This window comes from Phascolarctos cinereus, unplaced genomic scaffold, assembly GCF_003287225.1.
Source record: "Phascolarctos cinereus isolate Bilbo 61053 unplaced genomic scaffold, phaCin_HiC Scaffold_4;HRSCAF=312, whole genome shotgun sequence".
NCBI classification, from domain to species: Eukaryota; Metazoa; Chordata; class Mammalia; order Diprotodontia; family Phascolarctidae; genus Phascolarctos; species Phascolarctos cinereus.
Window position 1 is genome coordinate 320,249,230 of NW_027555847.1, and position 23,341 is coordinate 320,272,570.

Sequence of the window (23,341 nt, forward strand, 5' to 3'; positions counted from 1 at the left end):
TTTAAAGTTTTCCAATAATTTTTAAAAATTAATGCATTGATCCCTAAGAAAATGATGTTAGAATACTCATGTCCAAAAATAAATCTATCCTACATCAAAGATCTCACCTTACTCAGTTTTTTTGACTCATAGTCACTTTCTGTGTCTGATTCAGAGTCTGAAGAACTTTCCTCTGTTGAACTAGATTCAGAATCAGAAGAATCAGATGATTTCAATTTGGCATTTGTCTTCTTATCAGCATCAGAATCACTATAAAACAATATGTAACATACGTCTGTCATTACTTAAAGATAAACATGTTTGTAAAATCCTCTAAATGAAAACATGACAAGAAACAACTGCATTATTTGTTCTATGAATTTACCATGCATACAAATTTTAAAGAACTTTTACTAAATGAGAGTGTCACAACTTGTTCCCTTTAGTACATGAAAAGATATTTCAAGGTGGCTCACAAATTCAGAATATATTAATGGAATGATAATGTAGACAGTGTTATCTATCACTAGGGAAATCATTATCCATAAACTCATCAATTACATTAAAAGTCACATATACTTCAAATAGGGTAGCTAGAAAAGGTCATAAAATAACACTAAACAATGTCATCAATAACACTGCAAAAATAATTAATGGCTGTTGAAACTAAGTTTACTGAGTTTATCAGAAAAATACATTTATTGTATTTGGGTTTTGATTCTGAAATGGTGAATTTTAAAAATTAGTTACTGTTTAAATTTAAGTATACACACATAAATAAATTTGCTTACATGTGATTTTTAAAAAAATTCTAAAACGCAAAGACACAAGAAATGCAATATATGTGACTAGATCTTGGCTCAACCAGATTGTGATTTTTCAACTTCTATACACATCAATACAGAATAAGGTAGTTAAATATAAACTCCCTAACTCAGCAATGTTTATGCCAAAGTATTTGACAGTGAGATTTAAAAAGGGCATATGAACAGGCAGTCACGAACCCCCACGGTGTTTTGTTCCTTCCACCCAGCACAAGTGATTTACTTTACTAATGAAATATTTTAGGCTTTGTATGCCTAAACATTTTATGGAAAGTGAAAACTATATGGCACCTTTAAAAATAATTCCTCAAAGCACCTCAGTTTTTCAAAATTTGCTAATTCTGCACTTTTGCAAGAAGAAGAAAGAAAACTTGAAAAACTATAAGAAAAACACAAAAACAAAGTTGGAAAGGAAATCAATTCTTTCCTACAACTGACTTCTGTGGAACAAATATAATTCTTTTTCTTTAACAGAACCATGAAACAATGGCAGAGGGACATACAATTTATATATGAAGGCTGAAATATGTACATGCATTTTGGACAAAGAAAGAAAACTGGAATTCCTCATATTTTGGGACATATTTTTAAAAATCAATTTTTAAAAATTCTTATTTACATTCTATCATTTTAAGCAAACATTTCTTCTCATAAGACAAACCATTTTTTTCAGATTCAAACATACCTAAAGAGAATGGGTTATTTTTATGGAAAATACTTCATACACATTTATAAACTTCCAAGAAATATTCAAAAGCATTTAAAAATGATACAGTGCTACAAAAGTGTAAAGAGATATAACACTGAAAAAATAATACATGAAACAATTTTTGCATCTGAAATATTACCAGTCATAGCTATACTGTCTTCTACTACTGATAAAGTAACCAAAGAGAAAATTTTCTGTTCGGAGAAAGCAATTATGAGCTGAATATTACTCCTTTGTTTCAACAAGTGAATGATTTTTAACTTCTACCTTTAAGATGAGACTTTCAAGATAAAAGTAGTATTTTATACATCACTCAATTTTGATGGGTAATTATTGTTTACCTTACTGCTTAGAGTTTCAGATGTTAATCTAATGAAAAAAATTTACTGGTAACTAGCTTTTTAACTTTGCAATGATGAAAAGCCTGTATTAATTTAACCTACAGATTTCATTTGTTCTGAACAGGAAAAACAATATAAATCACTTTTAAAATCATTAAATCCTGACTTAAATTAATAAAGTCATAATTAGGGCATTATGCTGTGTTTGTTATGGAAGTGGCAGGGCGAGCTGCTTTAATTACTGTCTGTAATAAAAGGAGCAGAGTGCGTACTGCGCCCCAATCAGCGCTGTCAGCCACGACTGAGCTGAGCTGCAAACTCATCAAGTGAGCTGGCAGCAGAGTAAAGGGTGATCATGTCTGCAGAGGCCACTTGCTGACAGCAGTGGAAGAAACAGATTCATACAATCCAAGGGATTAGCCCCAATTACTCAAAATTTTAATGATACTTTAACACATGATAATGTTGTTGATAATGGGCAATCTTAAAAACCGCTAACACTTAAATATCTTCTGACCGTCTCCCTTCACAGCCCCTGACTCTAATATTTGGATCATAATCTTTTTAATATAACATTATTTAGAAAAATCAATTGTCTTAGTTACATAATGGCGAAGTGTTGAAGGATTTAATTTTAGCCCTCAGCAAAATTGCTGCAAAAGGTAATTAAGTGTTTCACACCTACTGCTTGATCACTTAACTCAGCCTCCCAAGGTTATACCAATTTTCCAAAAGCAACCCCCAAGATCTGCTCAAGTTAAAAACGAAATCTAAGCATTATGACAGTCTAAATATGCTCCACTACTATGTTATATTAATTTAAACAAATGCAACAACTGCATTAATTTATTTACTTTCTAAATTATGGAGAAATATTAATTAGGAAAGAATATCACAGACAAGTGTTGATGTTCAAAACATGTGATAAAATCTTTATTTACCTTTCTTCTGTAGTTTTAGATTTGTGCTTGGCTACTTGATTTTTGTTGTCTAAATCTGATTCGCTGTCACTCTCATCAGAGGAGTACTCACTACTCTCCTCACTACTGCCTTCTTCCTTTTCTTCATCTTCACTTTCACTTCCAGATTCACTCTCTGGAGGGGAAAAAAAAAAGGTATCTTTGCTCTTCTGTATCCTACATTTTATAAGAAAGGAAATACTGGTCTGGTTGCTCACTGTAGCAGGCACATGGCCCTGGACTCATGGAGGCCATGTGAGACAACATAAGTCCAACAGGTCTTACACCAAGGTGAATCAGCTTAGAGGAGACAAATGGTGGCAACTTTTGTATCCCTTGTCTAAGGACAAACCAACCTATGTTTGGAAAGGCTCATCATCAGATGTTAATCCCCTGAGGTGATTATTTTTGGTTTTGTTTTTAGTTCCAGCAGCTCAAGAAACAATCTACTTCTCTAAAGATTAAAGGTTATTAAAAGATCTGTCTGTGAAAAACATCCCTCCCTCTCCCTCACCCCCACTGGCCTTCTATGGTGTCCAAGCCTCTCATTACTAGAATTATTCCATGGAGTTAAGGCACTGTTACTAGATTTCCATGTTAAAGTCCAAGTAGACAATATGAAAATGTTTTACATAAAAAAAGTTTAAAACTGTTTTTACCTGTCATTAAGGAAAAAATAAAATATTATTAAAATACAAGTAGATTATCAGGGAGAATAACTTATGAATAATCAATCACATCATACCAACACAGCTTAATTTATCAAAATCTGATTCCACCCAGTATTTATCAAGTGCCTGTTATATGCAAAACACAATATTACTAGCTTAACATACAAAGAAAGGGAAGTTTTTGATGGGGAAAAAGGAGAGGCAGAAAAATAAAGGTCTATAGCAAGAGACACTACAGAGGAAGGCCCTAGGTCTTTAGGAAACAACACGGGAAGATCCCAGGATCGAAATACAAAGAACAGTAAGAAGATAAAAGACAAATTTTACTTACTTCACATTTTGTTTAGAGCTAGTTTTGTTTTCACAGGTGGTACAATTGTGCAACAGTAGTATTACACAAAGGTATAAAGTATTTTTCATTATCTGTATTTTAAGCACTGAATCTTAAGGACTTAGAAGGGACCATACAACTCATCTGATTTGTAGATGAGGAAACCCGGAACCTGAGAGATGAAGTAATTCACTGAAGGTCATATAGCTAGTGACAGAGATGAAAGCAACCAAAATCCAAGTCTACAGGAGCTGAGTCCAGAGCTTTCCCATGATACTTCAGATTCTTGTCAATTAAATAAGAATATCTTTGTATCAGCTTTATTCCTATCTAGTTCTCAGTAAAATAACTGAACAGAATAATTTAGGTAACATAAGGCAACCACAGAAGACATTTTATAAGGCCCCAAAACAGGCATATCCCATAGAGATATTCAATTTCCCAGCGTGCAAATATCCGGGGTTCTTGCTATTCTAAGGATTATTGTCATAAAATGAATATCATGGTATGACAAATGACAACCCATACCACTGTCACTGCTGTTGTCGGAAGCATCCTCTTCAGATTCTGAATAAAACTTTTCATCAGCTCTCACTTTCTTTGCTTTGCCAGACACTGATGTCCGTTCCTTTGCCTGTCAAAAAAAAATATGTGTGTGTGTGTACATGTACATGTACACACACACACACACACACACACATACATACATACATATAAATATAATAATCATCCTTTATTTGAGGGATGCACTTCTGGCAAACGCCTCCATTCAGAATACAGCTATGATCATGGAAGCTAGTAAAAAAGGCCTCTAAATGGCTTAAATAGATGTCACAAAAGACCACGAACTAAAACCCGTGTCTTTACCCCTAAGCAGATGGTCTTCAACCCTAATTCAGATGCTATTAACTTATATCATCAGTAAGCTTATTTTATATGCTAAACAATTCAAACAAGTTCAGCTACCCAAGACAGAGGAGAAGCTATTAGAAGTATATATATTGACAGGAGGGAGAAATGGTCACTGATAGAAGTGGAGATAAAGCCATTTTGAAAACCTGTTGATACACAACAATCTAGGGTCATTAAATGTAGCAGAAAGCAACGCTCCATGGACTAACAGACCCAGACTTCACCACTGTATCATCATAAAGTACTTTGAAAGTGATGTACAAAGTATACTAAAGATTACCCAAGTTGCTGAGAAAATATAATATTATGCCCTGCATATTTTATTTAAAAAGGTGAGAAGCAGCCAGGTGGTGCAAGTGATAAGAGCCTGAAATCAACAAGACTTAAATTCAAATCCAGCCTCATGCACTTACTATTTGTGTGACCTTTGGTAAGTCATTTAACCTATCTGCCTCAGTTTCTTCTACGTAAAATGGGAATAATATAATGCCTCCTTCTCAAAGTTGTTGTGAGGATGAAATGAGATATTTGTAGAGCACTTAGTAAAACTAGTTTCTGACCCAAAGTAGGTTGCTAAATAAATTCTTGCTTCCTTCCTTCCTAAAGAAATTGGGTAACACTTTAGAGGGGTTAATCAAAAAAAAAAGATGCTGTAAGATAAAGAGAAGTTTTGATTACAAGGGCATTAGGAAAAACGAATTATTTCTAAATGCTGCTAAGCAGATGGGAGATAGTGGAAAGAGCACTGGGTCAACAGAAGACCTGAGTTTATTTAAGCCCTAGCTTCACCAACTAACTTCAAGCTACCTCTCAGAAGCTCAGTTCCCTTATCAAAAAAGGAGGTAAGTTTCCCTAACAGCTTCAGAAGGGTGGGGTTAAGTATGACATGAAATAATGTGCAAAAGTAAGGCCAAAGGAAGTCATCACATTATTCTGATAAGGTTCTATAGATTTCACCAGACCACCAAAAAAGTCTTTAACATTAAAAGGTAAAGAATCTTTGCTCCATCTTTTCTAGAATATATTTTATTTCCACATATTATTTCCTGTATATTTAATTTTGTGCAAAACTGCAATCATATTGTTCTTTTATTATTGTTATCTATGTAATTGTAAGAGCAGAGACCATTCTTAAATTACAACTTCATCACATAAAATATTGTTTAAGGTTAGGCACTAAGTAGCACAGTGGACAGAGCACCAGGCCTGGAATCATGAAGATCTGAGTTCAAATCCAGCCTCAGACACTTACTAGCTGTGTGGTCCTGGGCAAGTCACTTAACCCTGTTTCCCTCAGTTTCCTAAAATGTAGAAGGAAAAGGCAAACCACTCCAGTATCTTCGCAAAGAAAGCCCCAAGGGGGGGGGTGTCATAAAGAGTCAGACATACCTTAAACGACTGAACAACAATAACAACACTGCTAGAATACTTATGCAATGCATATTTTGTAATGTTAATATAATCTCTCATAACCTGTTTATCAGAGCCACCTTTTCTATATACATATAAAATGTTTCTGTGCTCAAAAAAAGATAGCAGTTCTCTGTAAAGTGGTCCACAATAAAATTTAATCCTACAATACCTTTTTATAGGAAATGTAAATGTACATTATTCCAAAGCCTAAAGAACATTCCTTACGAGGAATTTTGAGAAAAAGTGGTGTGCCTGATTCCTCAAGGCATCTAACTAGATGGCTGTTATATTGAATCAAATTCAAATCAAATTAGATTACATATGTAAAGCATTCTGAAGTACTTAAATAGCTATAAAAGTATTATTATTGTTATTATTGTTATCATTTCTTGGTACAAAAGTCCACTAACAGGAAAAGTAAGCTACTGCCTCCAAGAAAGAACACGTTATCACAGTCTTGGGGCTCTGAGCTGAGGGCCTGGGGATTTAAGAAATGTTACAAGAACTATGGACGCCCTTCAACAATATGAAAATGCTTTAAAAAATGCTTTGACCATTTCAGGCTCTTTTTATTTGGGTGCTTAAAGAAAAAAGTGGTATTATGATGATTTAGCTAGTTTAAGAGAAAGACATGGGTGTGATCCCAAAGTTTAAAAAAGATACAAAAGGCAAGCCAACAGTAACTAAAAAAGAAAAATCCAATCAAAACCAACTAAGAGAAAATTTTACGGTCATTTAAAATATATTCTGGTGTCACAACATAAATAGATTGTATGTATGATGTCAAAAAACACTGTATAATTTAAAGCTACTGTTATTCCCCAGGTGACTAGGTTATATGCTTGTTTTTTAAAAACAAAATACCAGCTAAAATCCAGTTAATTTAAAGCCCATTTTCCTTACTAACATTCATTTCAAATTAACAATGTTTTACACTGTTAGGTCAATTAAATTAAAATAGAAAGATCTTGATTTTTTTCATACTAAGATTTCCTGAGGAAAAAGTTCAATAAGAAGTTTCTGGATCTATAAACGATAATGAAGCATGAATATCAACTCTGAAAAATCTAGGGCATTATGTGCACAAAGTTCATTAAAATCCAATTTGTTATTGGAGGGGATAAAGAGGGATGGAGGCAGGGAAGAAAATGTCAGATTTTCATTAATATTACAGTTGCATATAAAAAAAGAATGTATTTTGTCTTTTCATCCTGAAATTTGTCTTTAATACTACAATTTTAAGCCAAAAAGTTTGAAAGATTACCAAAGACAAATAACTAAATGGCAACATGTGATATGACAATTTTGCAAAGAAACAGAAGCCTTGTTGTGGTCTGAAGACCACATTCTGCTTCTGGAACAATTCTGATCATCAATATTTACTCAGCACTTCAAATGTCAATAAAAAGTCATTAGTGATGAAATCTTGGAGAATAGTTAGTTCAATGAAAACAAAAGGCTGCTCATGGCAATTTGGATTCATCAGTCTTGGCAGATGACAATAGAAGAAAACCACTGAAATATGGACATAAGCCAAGCTGAAGAGGGAGAATTCACAACAAAAATGTGAAAACAAAACAACAGTATTGCTAAACAAAATTTGAATCAAGGTAGCACTGTTATTGGTCATTACCAAGATACTGTAACCTCCTAGGGACCAGATAAGTGGCACAGTTGATGGAGTGTTGGGTCTGGAGTCAGGAAGACCTGAGTTCAAATGCTGCCTCAGATAACTCCCTATATGTGTGATCCTGGACAAGTCACTTAACTTTAGTTTGCCTCAGTTCCTCATCTGTAAAATGGGGATAGTAATAGCACCCACCTCCTAGGGTTGTTGTAAGGATCATATGAAACAATAATTGTAAAGTGCAGAATGCCTGACACATAGTAAGTACTACATAAATGTTGTTATTGTTGCTAACATCATCATCATTGTTATTTTCATTATTATTATTATTGTTATTATGATTATTATTATATACCAGAGTATGACAAACAATGGGGGGCAGCTAGATGGCTCGGTGGATAAAGCACTGGGCCTGAAGTCAGAGAGATTCATCTTCCTGAGTTTAAATTTGGCCTCAGATACTTACTAGCTTTGTGACCCTGAACAAGTCACTTACCCTTGTTTGCCTCAGTTCCTCATCTATAAAATGAGATGGAAAAGGAAATGGCAAAGCACTCCAGCATCTTTGCCAAGAAAATTCGAAATGGGGTTACCAAGAGTCAGACACAACTGAGAAGACTGAACACACTACAACCATCCAGGAATGAATGATTAAGACTAAACATATTTTGCACTAAATAAGGGACAAAAGACAGCTTAGCGTTGGGGATATTAAATAGTCTTGGAGTCAGAAAGACTTGGGTTCAAATTATACCCAGACATCTACTAGCTCTGGGTAAGTTAACTGCTTTATGCCTGAAGCAACTCTTTAACAGTGTAAGAGAGCATCAACCCATCAACGCTGGGGGTTTCCCTCAGTGAAAGTTCCCTAAATTAGTGTAATTACATGATTTTAAAAAATCAGAGCTATATGTAGGAGCAGCCTGGAAAACCACCTTTATAATGGGGGACAAATTACACATATATGTCATACAAAAAGGACCAAAAGGAAAACATTCATCTTTGCCTTCTGATATCAGGGCATTATTATGTATTAAGGCAATAATTCTTAAAGAAATTAATAGTATATAAGTTTGAGGTAGACTAGAACATCTCTGTTGCAGGAAGTAATGAGCATTTGATAACTGTTAACTGCCTAAAAATTTAGGAAATGTCTTAAGTATGTTCAACAACAGCACCATTAATTTCCTGACTATATTAATTTGTCTTCAAACGGAATATAAAAGAAAGCATTACTTTGGAGTCAGAATTTTTCCCTGTTCAAATTTAAATAGCACTTTTCAACTATTATCTTTCTGGGGTGACAAAAACAACATAGAAATTCAACTGAGGAATGGCTAAATTAACTGTGTTACACTAATGGAACTGATTTTCATTGCATCATAAGAGATGACAAATATGAGGAATTCAGAGAAAAATGGGAAGAACTGGTGGAAAGTCAAACAAGCAATACCAGGAAAATCATACATGTGACTACAAGCTAAATATGGAGTAACTATAGTTACTAATCTTGACAAATGGAAGAGATAATAAAGTCCCTCCCTTTGGGGGGGGGGGTTAAGGATTAGTATATGATATCAGAGGATGATATACTATTGGTTGGTTTTGCTGAATTATTATTGTTTGGGCACACATGATGAATGATAGTGATGGGGGTAATTTCTAGAAATGACTAATATAAAAAGGAAACAAAAAACATTTCTAAAAAAATTTTAGATATAGATCTCGATACAAACTACACAATATTAATTTGCCTTTTGGGAAATTTCTATAAACATATATGTATGCATGCATACATACATACACATACACATATACTATATGTGCTCACAAATAATATGGGCAGCTAGCTTTGAAAATCTACTCTGATCTTTTCTGATTTTGATGAGTAAATGTTAGATGGTAATTGTATTAGATGATTTTATTTCAGAGGAAACAAATTTAAAAGTCTCAAAGTATATGCTTCCATTGTATAAAACTCTATCTTCGTTTTGCCAATAAATATGGGCCTTTTTTATATCTACTTTCATTGAAAAAGGGTTTCACAGGTGAAAATTCATATTCCCAGCAAGGGTGGTCTGCTATAGAGGCCTAGCAGCGAGTTTCTAAAATACCATATGTTTTCTTAGCCATTCAAATGTTATTTGATAAAGCTTCTCTCCTCTGCCTACTGAAGCTGTAGCCAAGAAGGCTGTTGTGAATGCACTGGAGGGAAGCCACATGAATCAAAGTAATCTATGAACAAGGCCAGAGAGGGGCAAGAGGTGTTGCTTCAGGCCTGAGAACTTCAGCTCTGAAAACCTTTCCTAGTGGTGGAGAGCCCCAACTGTTTTGAGGAGAAATAAGATAGAAAAAATAAAGATAAGCAACTATTTACAAAATTTATCCTTATAATAAATATCCTTCATATACTAGTAATACTTGTTCTATAATGCCTGAGAAAACTGAGAAACTTCAGGGCAGATTAATACAGGCTTCCTGAATCCAGAGCCTTTAGAATGGAACAGGGAAATTATTTTTTCTATCTGTATCTACTTTAAAAACTTGCTAGCTACATAGAATTAATTTTTAGTAATAGCCAGAGAATCTGTTTTCTCCATTTCCTGCAACAAGGTATTATTATTGAGTTTAGAACATCAGTCTTTTGACCTTATTAAAGGTCAAATGTGCACACTTGTTTTTGCTTTTAAGGAAAAAAGACAAGGATTTGTATAGAAGGTCTAACAAAAACAAAATGCATGATGTAAAAGCAACATAAAAGCACATTAATAATTTGACATTGTGTCCTCTAAGGACATCAGTATAAAACATTGCACATTTCCAGGTTTCATTAGGAACATTCTATTATGTGAAATCATCACTTGATTAGGTACAGCAGAAAAACTAGAAAAGGGCTATATATATTTTTACTGGAAGGGCACTGGACAAAATTTAGAAAAATGTTGACATGAAGCTTACAAAACAAAGGGAAAAGATCATGCCAATGAATGTGAACACCATGGAAACTAAATTCACCCAGCTAAACATTCTTTTAAAGGTACATTCTTTACAAAAGTCAACTTTTTTTTTTCACTTCTTTAAGAAAAAGTTATTACACATATATTGTCAAGAGAAACACCTGTCTTTAGTGACTACAAAAGTTACACACACACACACACACAAAATTATTAAAATAATACATCTTAATTAAAAATTTCAAAATGAAATATTTTTGGAATGCTTGACAAAAATTACTTTTAGAAAGATCAACTTACAGACTCAATCACTTCTACATTTCTAACTGAAGGGTCAGGCGCCACCTCTGGCCAATTAGACAACTCCAGGTACCCAGAAGCTTTAATGTTCAGAGTGTGGGATAAGGTCCCAAGCTGGAAATGATCCCTGTCTAATAGCAAGAGAGGAAAGTATACAATAAACAACATGCACTTTGTATCACAAAGAGCAATCCTAATCAGGGCTAAAGGTAATTGGCATATTACCTGAAATGTCATGGAATAAATATAAAATAGGAAGCTCTTCATAGGTCAAAAAACTGATTTTAGTCCATAGATTACAATAATCTCCCCCATAATGGTCAATAAAAAAGCTAATCAGTCAGTGTGTTTAGAGGTGTTGCTCTGAAATGTAGCTTCTCTAAAAATTACTTTACTGTGAATATTAAGAATGACAGCATGGTTAAACAATCCATATACATGTCTTGGAACAAACACATCTAGAATTTTAATAGTTCATTGTTTTTTGTTTTGTTTTTGTGTTTTTTTACCAACACTGAGATCTTTTTGCCACTTTAAGGAATATGAATATTAAATAATAAATAATATGAAAAGTGAGGTGGATAAGAATTTATTTCCAAGTAAGGTGATCAGTTAAGTTGGTAAAATATTTAACTGCTGCTTTTAAAAATTAAAGGAAAATATGTGAACTTCTCCTTTCTCTGAAAAAGAAAATCAAATATGAAGAGGTTATTGCCTTTAAAAAAATAATTTTTATTTGAAATGCTACTATATAATCACTAATATTTTACTCTTATGGGAAACCATTTTCTTTAAATGATAAAGACATCTATTTAAACAGAAGTGAAGTTAATACCTTATAGGCGCCTACAGTTTTTTCTATTATTCAAACCAAATTCAAAACCTACCTGATTAAAACTTAAATCAATGTTTTCAAAATCATTCTGAATCTAAGATGTGTAACACACACAAATCTAAAATGCTTATTACTATAAAACAAATCCTAAAGGCAGGTGAGTGGAAAGCATATTGTTCTTACATATTTTCATGTTAATAATTTATATTTGCTAAGTAACATTCTTAAAGCACATTTGAAATAGGACTTAATGCCCTATTTCTTTACAAAATATAGGTTTAGCAATTATTCTTGAAAGCATACCTTTAAAAGGAGATTCAAGCAATGGGGCAGGCTTTTGTGCCAAAAATATTTTTTTGGCATATTTGCTTAAGGCTCCACTCTTCTCATTCGGAACAATAAGCTGCCTAATAAATCTTGTACGGTCTCTGATGTCGTAGTTTTGGTCATACTTGCCAAGATTTAATATATATTGGGTAAGCAATTTTGTCTGTTAGAAAAAAACAGAACAAGAAAAGAATACAGTTATTTATGATTATTGATAACTCTGGATAAACATATTTAAAGAGGTAATAAAAATGAATGGTTATGTCAAGCAAATGTTGTTCCATAGGGAATATGCATTTCTAACACTGCAAATGGAATTTTGAAGCCAAAGCACATGTCCTCCTCTGTATTGGGGAGGTGAATGCTTAGTACTGAGAAGCAGCCATGTGCTAGATTATTAAACTGCTGAAGTGGAAAGAAAGGCATCATTAAAAAAATAATCATATATGGCAAACCCGCTGAAGGGTCTACGTGAGGATAATGAATGTGGAAATACAACTAAAAACATGGCACTCAAAACTTAATCGGAAAAATATGCAGGACATCAAAACATCAGAGGGTATTAGGGGGCTGGCAAACCGCTTCTGCTGAGGTGTGTTTTATGAAGAGATACTGTCCCTGGCATAAGCAGTGTCTGCACTCTGACTGCACTCAGTTACTTTACCCTGAATTATGACCCATTAAAGCAGACACATGAATCACTGAACTGGATTACTGCAAATTATTTGCAGTGCATTTAGCTGTTACTTTTTCATAAAAGCAAGCTGCTGATGCCCTCTAAAAACTAGGATAAAAGACTTCTTCCATTTTTTTTCCTTGCTGCTTATAGCTCCAACAATATTGGTCATTTATTTATCTAGGTAAGGGAACAACTTATATTATAGCAGCTTTTATACTGTAATAAGATTTCCTAATTCAATTTCTGAGTGTGCTATATTAATATACATTGAGTTAATTTTAATAATAATTAAAATAAAATTGAATTTTAACAAAAAAGAGAAGAAAACTGGATGCTTCTACTTAAAATTTTTATTCTTCTGTTTAAAAAAACAGCATTTAATTTACTATGCAGATATAAAACTGTAAACTTAGAAGTTAAATGTTAGACATATTATATGAGTAAAAATATAAAGCAACCTCTATAAGCAGAGTTAATTGGAAAACCAATTACATGAGGACACTTCACAAGCACTAGAACAACAACAAAAAAAACCCCCTAACAACCCAGCCTAGCTGCACACTTTAGCAAAACTGAAAACAGCATAGGCAGTTAACTGAGGCCAATAATTTGTTAAAAGCATTCTTCCATATAGAAGCAACCCTTTTGGTAAGAAAGTATTCAAGATACTAAGAGTTTCATTAATACAAAAGAACAACTGTAACACCAATCTAATGTGGCCATCAACAATTGTTACTCTTAATAGATATGAATCAATGTTTACTAAACTTCAAATGAAAACAATCTTATGATTTGTTATTTTAATAGGAGTAACACATATACCATATGTAAAAGTGAAATGGTTTTAACCTTTTTAAGCTAATGTTTGCTAATGATTGGTAAATTAGTCAACTGTTCACAAAACAGTGTTTTTGAGAGTAGCAGAGTTATCAGTGCTGCTAGTGAATATGATCTCCAAAGTTGATTTTTAAAATACACCATTGGTATGTGCTTACAAAACTTAATGAAGACAGCAACCATCTTAAATGAACATAACACAAGAGAAGATAAAAGTCAACACAGGCACAGTAGACTTATTTGCTACTCTTTAATGCGCATTATTAGATCATAGACTTCAATCCTGACCTATTTTCTTTATAAACAAAATTGAATCAATAAGCAGACAGAAAGAAAAATAGCAGCTCATTTTTATACGGCACATTAAAATTTACAAAGCACTTTCCTTGCAAAACCAAGCAAAATGGTGTCTATGTTGGTTTTCCAAAGAAATATCATGATATATATACAAGGTCCATTTTTATTTAAACATTTGAATAAACAAGGTCCTGAAAGAAAAATAAAAATGTGGATTTTCAGAAAAAATATTATAATGATTATATATTAAGTTAAATGATTATATTAAGGCACATTCTAAAAATAGCACATAAATTAGATCACTGTATTTTACAAGGTTAAAATAAACAAAAAAAGTACTCTTGATTCTACGAAAATTAATCTTACCTCCATGATTTTCACTCTTTTTTTAAAAAATGAATGACTTTGGCAAAGGTAGTGGGGTTCATAAAGAAAGGCTACATAAAACACCTAACACAATGACACTGGAAAAAGGCAACAATACAATTCCTGGGCAATTAGTTCCATGATCTCAAATGAATTAAAACTGGCAGGTGACCCAAAGAGTAGCGGTAAGATGCAAAAGGAGAGGGGAGTAGAAAAGTGGGGGGGAAATTACATACTTTACTATTATTAAGGTCACTTCTAGGAAAACTATCAAGGCTACAGTTTATTAAAAAGATGACTTGCACACAAGAAGTGGAATAAAAGACATTATTAAGAATATGAATGACTTCCTTCTAAGGAGGGCAACAGCAAAAATGAAAGTGACTAGGTTGATGGCTTGAGTATTGCATTTATATCCATGATAGACACAGAAGTAAGCCTTTGGTATACAAGGCAGATACTCTATAGGAAAGTCTTGAAAAGCTACAGACGAAAATTACACGGCATGAGAAGGCTCTAAGAAGTACAAGAGGAGACAGAGCCCAAATCAATACAGCCATTAATATACTGAAAAATGCATTTTTTTTTTGTCATTTCTGACCAGGATGCCTTTTCAGTAAGAATTTAGTTCACAACATACACACTCACACCCCTGTAACAATCTCCAGTTTTCCACACGTTCCCATACTTACTAGCATCAAAGTCACTTCTGAGAAATTAGCCAAGGTAGGAGGTAGAGGTGATAATATATAGCATCATTCATTACCATAGAGCTTCTAATCTTTGCAAAATCAGAGATTAGAACATGGATAGCATAGGCAAATACCTTTAATTTTAATGGGAACAAAGGGAATTGCCTAAGACTTTAGATTGCAATTCCAACAGCGGTCCTAGAAGTGCCATTTAGTTGCCATTTTTAGCAATTAAAATAGGAACAAACAAACTATATTGGAACTATAGGTGGCAAGTATTACTTAGTTTTCTTGCCAAGACCATCCAAGCTTTTCCTACGACTCCACTTGGATGTGGAAGGAAGGAGAAAAAGAGATTCATATAATATCAGAATTAGAAAGGACACTGGACATCTATCATCTAGTCCCACGCCCTATGCAAAAATTTAAAATTGTCTCCATATTAAAAAAAAAAATCAGACATAACCATTAAGTGAGAGTAAATAACAAAATTAAAGATGGGTCTCTATTGTACTTTTAGCTTTTATTGAAATTTTTTTACTTGACCATAATCAAATTTCATTGAGGTAATGCCTAATTTCTTTTAAGTATTTGGTCTGTTCAATTTTGCCCTTTATAAGATTTTTTTTCTTTGCTATTAGCTGGCCATTTCACTAAAGTATGAAAGGTAATTTAAACCGCAAAGTACTAAGAAAATCCACCAAAAACAAAAGAACAACCCATAGATGGGTCAATCATTACAATGTTAATACTGGAAAATGGACCTATGTTTTAAAGCATAAAATAAAATTTTCATTCCTCAAGTAAGTGATGTAAACTTTAAACTTAAAAAATAAAAATTATATGGAGTAAGAAGAGAGCACAGAGTAGCAGATTAAGAGACAGGACAAAAAATGCATTCAAATGCTGCTTCTAGCTGTATGACCCTGGACCAATCAGATAACCTATCAGTGCCCCAGGCAACTCTTTATAACATGAGTAAAAAGTGATGATCTGCATAGTAAAGGTAGTTTCTCACCAGCAGGCTTCTTATACTGAAGAAATCACAAGTTCAGTTCAAATAAAAGGAATAAAAAAAGAGAAGGTAAATTCCTTATTAGTTGAATATAAAAAAGTTGTAATAAACACATATATGCACACAAAAAAGATGAAAATTATTTCAAATAAATGATAACAATAATTAATAAGAGGTACAATAAAGCTGTGATGAAAATATTAAATCTACAAAACTGAAAAATGATGAGATCTCAAATGATATAGTATAATTATGGGATAATACATATGCAAAGCATTTTGTAAACAGTAAAGAACTATATTAAGAGAGAAACTCAAGAATATATCTCAAAAAGGCAGCACAAAAAGAAGCACATAATGTACTTTTAGGTTTCTCTATTGTCTAATTTCAAAGTAAAATCTTTCAACTTCCCAAAGTGGAAGAAAAAGCCACATTTGCTTAATTCACTGTCTCTTGACCTGAGTAACTCTACTGTTATATTGAGGACGTCCACCTAAATTTCCTCACTTGTTTTTATCCGTTTTTGACGCCAGTACCCAAATGTTAAAAATTGAGGTGTTAGTAACCACAGTGGAAAGAAGAGGGAAGATGGCTAGCACAGGTTCCTACGTCCTCATTATTTTTTTTTAAATAAGCCTATCAATTCTTGAGTGGTTGTTTTAAGGCAGTGTAATAAATGTGCTGATGTTTGGCTTACACAGGATGGTGAAACAGGGAGCCCTGAAGGAAAGGGGAGGCTTGCCCCAGCCAATCAGATCTTGAAGGAAGAAACTAGTTTAACCACAAAGTTCCTGTTAAAGGGACCCAGACCCTAAAACAGCTCAAACCAGTTGGGGTCAAGGACCTGGCACCAGCTTTTTTGCAAGTGTGCATGCTTAATAAGCCTCATACATATTATCTGACACACCCCGAGGGCAGAGACTGCCACCATTTTTGAACATGGGATATATGATCTGGGTAGATAACATGTCATGGAGCAACATGGGATGGGGGGATAAAGAAGATTGTAACCTGGAAGGGCTAGGACTAATCCTAGCTCTGATGGGAGGAGCAGGATCATAACAGTATAAAAGCTGGCTTTCGATTCTGTACAATGTGCCTCTCCTTTCAGGGGGCGCACCCACTTCTTGCAAGAACTGTAACAAACGATTCTTCTTTTACTCTGGACTTAGTTTTGTTATTGAGAGCGAGACTCCACTCAGCATTTTAACTGGGAAAGCAATGGGCTGCAGCAGCTCGCCTGAGCTAACTTCCCAACCCTGCTGAGGGGCTCTAAGGGGCTCTATTTCTAACAGGCAGCGTGCAAAATAGATAAATGAAATGTTACCTTTCAATATATGATCAACATGATCACATATGGGTAGAAATGGCAATAGGAATATCATGGATAAATAAAATCTACTGTTAATCAAAAAACATTACTTAATGATAATTCCATTAGCCAAAATGACTGATAAGATGTTCTCATATTTTTCATTCTCTAGCTTCCACTCTGATAAGGGTGCTAATAAACCATTAAGTGGCTAAAGGGCAGGCTGTAGGAAGAAGAAAGTTAAAAGGCATAAGATATGTACACACTACAAAATGGAAAATCAGTCCAGAATAGCTGAGTTAACTATGGGGTGCTATAATTTATATCTTTAAAATGTGGCTTTCTTATTTCTAAATTAAGTGATAAATTATATACCAATACAATGATACCACATCATTTCAAGAGACATTATTTAACAACGGTATTTCTATTTTATTCTAGAATTATCAGGGAGCCACTAAAGCTTCTTGAGCAGGGGAGTGACATGGATAGACCAGTGCTTAGGAAAAATCATTTTGGCAGATGTGTAGATGATTGCTAGGAGGAGAGACTGTAAGAAGGGGGATTAATCAGAATGCTACTGCAATGGTACAGGCAAAGAGTGATAAATATATGAACAGAGATGAAAACTGAACCAAATGAAGCTGATGAGATTTCTGAGAGTAGAAAGAAAACCAAGTCCAGGATAGAGCCCAGTAACACATTTATACTCAGTGGGTGGAATTTAAATAATGATCACAAAAAAGAGACTCAGAAGGAACAAATAGATGAGAGTACTTTATGGAAGCCAAGGAAATGGTGTCCTAACAGTCAAAAACTCAAGAATGAATAAATGAATGAATAAAGCATTTATTAAGTGCTCACTATATGCAAAATACTGTACTAAGCAATGGGGATACAATTAGAAGGGCAAGGCAGTCCCTGATCTCAAGGCACTCATATACTAATGGGTTAGATAACACATGTGGAAGGTTTCAACTGAAAGTAGGACTAAAAGGTCATACGGTCTTAGTGGAAAAGCAAATGGTAATGCCTCTTCTCTAAGGTCATTTCCACTGATAGATCATTTTAGCTTCTAATGTTGAACCATCTGACAGTGCCAAGGACTCTGGGGATAAGAACTTTTTTTTTTTTGGATCTCCAGGAAGCTGTGGCTGTAGCCCCTCCAGGCTGCATCTCCAGAGGGATGTTGTACCTTCCCAGAATGATGGCTAAAGGCACTGGGTTGGAAGGACTGCTACTCTAAAGGTGCTTAGGTTCAGGAGCCTGGGTCATCTCTTTTAGGTTCCAAGATAATATGGCAGTCAAGTTGGTGTGGGCTGTTTGATTTGCCTGGTACAAGCTGCCTCCTGTCTCTCCCTCAGGGTGTCCCACTGCTTCAATGAGGTGTGCCTATCTGCTCGATGAATGGTGGTTGGCTGGCAGTTGGTAGGGATAGCTGATGCCCTCTTTACAAGATCTGTTTGCCTGGATGACGACTGTAAGGTCTGAAAAGCAGGACAAGTGGGGCACTGTCACTCCCAGGGTTCCTGTGCTCATATTTATTGGTGGCAGCCAGTCAGAGATCCAACCAATCAAGTCTTCTGACAAAGAAGACATCTTTTTGATTCTAACTCTGACATCTCTTCCATTCATGCCCTTCTCTCCATTCTAATGATGCTAATTTAAACATTTATCACTCCTGGCCTGTACCACTGCAGTAGCATCCTAATCAGTCTGCCTTCTTACAATCTCTCCTCTTAGTAATACATCGTTGTCAACAGAACTGCCAAAACAACTTTCCCTTGCTGGTACAGATGGGAAAAATTTTCCAAAATGATAACTGCAGGAGCTGAGCTGTAAACAGTTCTGGTGGTTTGGGGGACAATACTATTTAGACTCTTGGTTTCAGGGTCCAGGCAGCGCTGTCTCTATTAGTTTCTAAAGAGATATGGCACAGCAACACTGGTAGAATGTTGGTATTAAAATACAAGCCTTTGTTATCATGGAAACATTGGGGTCATTAAAGGAGCTCTACAGTTTCTGGAAGGCAATATAACAGTTTGTCCATCCAAATGCACATTGTAAAGGCAACAGATATTTATTATCTTGGTCTTTCCTGTGTGAATAGATAGGCCAAATTATTTTGAATGACTATAAATCTTTTCTGGGAGACTCTGCATTATTCTGGGGTTTAATACAATCAATATGATGTCATCTGGAAACCAGAACATCTTGAGGAATTCACAATTCACAGGGAATCCCTTTTCAAATTGGATTCTGAACCAGATTTGGTTCAAAGTGGCAAATATCTTTGGAAAGCATACACCTATCTGTTGTATGTCTCACCTGATGTTTACTATCAGAGAGTTGAGGAACAGGGCTATTTCTGTTGTTACACAAGGTATCTTGAATGATTCTGGTGTATGGATAGGAGACATTATGTTGTAAAAGAGGCTGTAAGGCAACATTCATTTTACTGAAATAAACTTTTTTTCATAACCAACAATAAGCACAATGGGATCTTATATTCTTTACAAAGGTAGAGATGTGGGCCCTGTTATGTATCACCCATAAAAGCTTGCTAATTCCCTACTCATCCCCTCATTAAGAATGCCCTCAACCAGATTTTTTTATAAATGGGAATGTGGGAAAATTAGTCAGCAGTTATTGGCATTTCCCCAATCAACTGTTACATATAGTCATCTTATCTACCAATAAGATCTCAAGAGTTTTTCCATACCTTTCAAATCTTCCCCTTTCACATATAATGGTCCCTCAATGCTCTTACAACTGTGTCGATTTCAGCCCAGATCTTAATATGCACTTAAGTCCAATGTGGCAGCTTTTCTCAAATTTGTTCTTTTTAGGGTTTTCTACTTTCTATAAAACCCTGGGACAGTGATGACAGGGTTCAAAAGTGTGGTCACTGACCTGCCCTTGATGGAAAATGTAGTTTGGTGAAGTCTCTTTTGAAAAATATTTGGGAGGCAGCTAGCTGGCACAGTGAATAGAGCACTGGCCCTGAAGTCAGGAGGATCTGAGTTCAAATCCGGCCTCAGATCAAAAACTTGACACTTACTAGCTGTGTGACCTTAGGCAAGTCACTTAACCCCAATTGCCTTTAAAAAAAATTGCCACTTTTCTTCTGTTTGCTATCCTCTTCCCATTTTTGATTCTTGAAGGTTCTCTGGATGGCTTTGCTTAGCAGCTATCCTGGCAAGCTTTCTTTAAATTTGTTTTTTCTCTCAACTGCTTCTCTCTTTTTAATAAGATGATATTGTTCATAACTGTCTATCATGCTTCTTATAAGATTTTACAAACAAGTTTTTAATCTAGTGTTGCCTTTTGCAGCTATATCTCATTGGATGTGGCATCTGGTGAGAGGAGGGGTAGGTATCTAATACGCAGCTACTTTTTCTCCCTCTTTCCTGAGAAATTATTTCTGGGGAAAGTTTTGTTCATGGTTTAAATCCACATTGCTTTTCTCATTTGCCTTCAAACCAAGTGGGAGAAGAGGAGGCAGAAAAAGAAAATTCTACTTTGGCTACTGCTATTGGAGCCTTCAATTATAAACATTAATCCTTTTAATGTTTATTGCAAACTTGGTGTCATCCTCGGCCCCTCCCTATTATTGTCAAGGGCACTACCAGTACATCTCCCAGTCAGCAAAGTTCACTACACCTCATTCTCATCCAAGATTCCTCACTCTCCCTCATTAACCATATTCAATACCTTGCCAAGTCCTATTAATTCTACCTTCATTAAATCTCTCATATTTGCCCTCTTTTCTTCTCTGACACTGCCTCCACGCTAGTGCAGGCCTACATCACTTCACTTACTGGACTATTCCAACAGCCTGCTGGTTGGCCTCCCTGCTTTGGTTCTTTCTACTCCACTCAACTCAGCTGTCAAATGTATCATCCTAAAGTACAGTTTAGGGTAGGAAGTCAGCCAAGCTCATAGTCAGCCAATGTTATATGCTTTGCCTTTCCTCACTCAATAAAGTCCAGATCAAATATAAAATCTTCTGTTTAAGCTTTTAAAACCCTTATTAATCTGGCCCTTTCCTACCTTGGGTTCCTACCCATCTTTTTATTCCTTATACCCTGTCACATACTCTTCAATCCAGTCTCACTTACCTCCTTAAGAGACATCCATGCATTTTCACTGGCTGTCCATGCCTGGAATTCTCTCCCCCTTGATCTCCATTTCACAGCTTCTTCCATGTCCTAGCTAAAATTCTATTTCCACAAGAAGCCTTTTCCAATCCCTATTAATGCTAATGTCTTTCCTCAGTTGCTTATCTCTTTATCCTTTATATATGCTATTCGTAGTAACTGTTTTCATAGTTTTCCCCATTAGAGATGGTGAGTTCCTACAGACAAAGGATTATCTCTGTTTGTTTGTTTTTTAATGACCTTCTTCACATCTCCTGAGTTTAACAGTACCTGGCACATAGTAAGAGATTACTAGATGCTTGTTGACTGATTGACCTACTCACACCACATAATAAATACTCTGCCAAAGCTGGAAATTTCTACCTGCACATCTCTTTCTCTTCACTTATATGGCCACAACTCTAGCTCAAGCCATCATTACCTCTTGCCCGGACTACTGAAATACCATTCTGACTGCTCTCCCTGTCTCACATCTCTTCCCACTCCAATCACTCCACAATCAGTTGAGTTACCAAGGAGATTTTATAAAACATAGACCTGACCATGTGCCACATTTCCCTGTTTAAGGTGCTCCAGTGGCTCTCGATTACTTTGAGGAACAAATATAAACTGTTTGGCATTAAAGTTCTCTGCAACCTCAGCCCTTCCTACCCTTCTAGCCTTCTTAACCTTACTTGTGCAAGTTTTTATATGTGCCTTCCTGGGGTATCTCAAACATAACCCTCCCTCTCCCAGCTCCACATGAGCTGCCCCTCATACCTGTGACACTCTTATCTTCACCTCTGTTTCCCCGACTTCCTTCAAGACTCACCTCAAATCCCACCTTCTATAAGAGTCTTATGGGCCCCATACCTGTTAACTTCTTTCTCTGATTAGCTTCATATATTCTGTATTCATCTTGAATGTATGGAGATGTCTATGTATGTTGTCTCCTTCACTACGATGTGGGCTCCTTGAGAGGAGGGATATTATTTTCTTTGTTTGTTTGGTTCTTTTAGTTTGTTTTTTTTTTGTATCACTGGCATTTTGCGCAATGCCTGGCACAAAGTAAACACCTAATAAATCCTTGGCAAACATATAACCAAATTTGCATTTTTCCATGCTATCTGATACTTTTAAAAATCATATGGTAAACAAAAAAAATTGTGAATAGGAAGACTTCCAAAAGGAGACTTGGATGATCTGATTCAGGATGAAGTGAACAGAATCAGGAAAACAATATACACTATGCAGTCCATGTTAACTATGGACAATAAACAGCAAGAGCCCACAAAACTGAATGTTGTATTAATTACAATGATCAAGCTTGGCCCCAAAGAAGAAAGGAGAAAATCCTTCCCCTCTTTGTAGAGGTGGCTGACTATGGGTGTTGAATATTACACAACATGGCAGATTCTTCCAATTCATCTTACTTATGTGCTTTTTTTCTGCCTTGTCTTTTTTTTCCCCTTAGTTACAAGGAATGATTCTCTGCAAAGAGGAAGTGGGCAAGTTATATTTGAAAATGAAAGTGATTTTCAAACAAAATAATAAAAAAAAATTAAGAACAATATGTTTATTGATTTATAGGTCTACCTGAATGAATTTAAAACACAGTTATAGCTCCCACAGAAATGTCCACAACAATTCTGAGAAAACTAAGTAGTGACTTCCAATAAACAGCTTTACGGTCTGCTGAAACTAGAATATTAGTAGCAGCAGTTCTCTTTTTTTCCAGAAGAGGATGCTATTTGAGTCTTTAAAATAAAATTTTATTGATATAATTTGTTTTTATAACACTTAAATTCCTCTTACTCTCCCA

The 23,341-nt window shown here is 35.0% G+C and overlaps 1 protein-coding gene across 1 annotated transcript in view; it reads right to left on the reverse strand.

Moving 5' to 3' along the window:
* AP3B1 (adaptor related protein complex 3 subunit beta 1) overlaps window positions 1–23,341 on the reverse strand; it is a 327,381-nt gene that overhangs the window by 113,273 nt on the left and 190,767 nt on the right. Inside the window, exons 16-20 of the mRNA XM_078153162.1 lie at window positions 12,159–12,345; window positions 11,021–11,151; window positions 4,343–4,448; window positions 2,795–2,948; window positions 108–249 (exon numbers count right to left, since the gene is read on the reverse strand). Coding sequence (XP_078009288.1) covers window positions 108–249; window positions 2,795–2,948; window positions 4,343–4,448; window positions 11,021–11,151; window positions 12,159–12,345 — 720 coding nt within the window. The remainder of the gene's footprint in view (window positions 1–107; window positions 250–2,794; window positions 2,949–4,342; window positions 4,449–11,020; window positions 11,152–12,158; window positions 12,346–23,341) is intronic.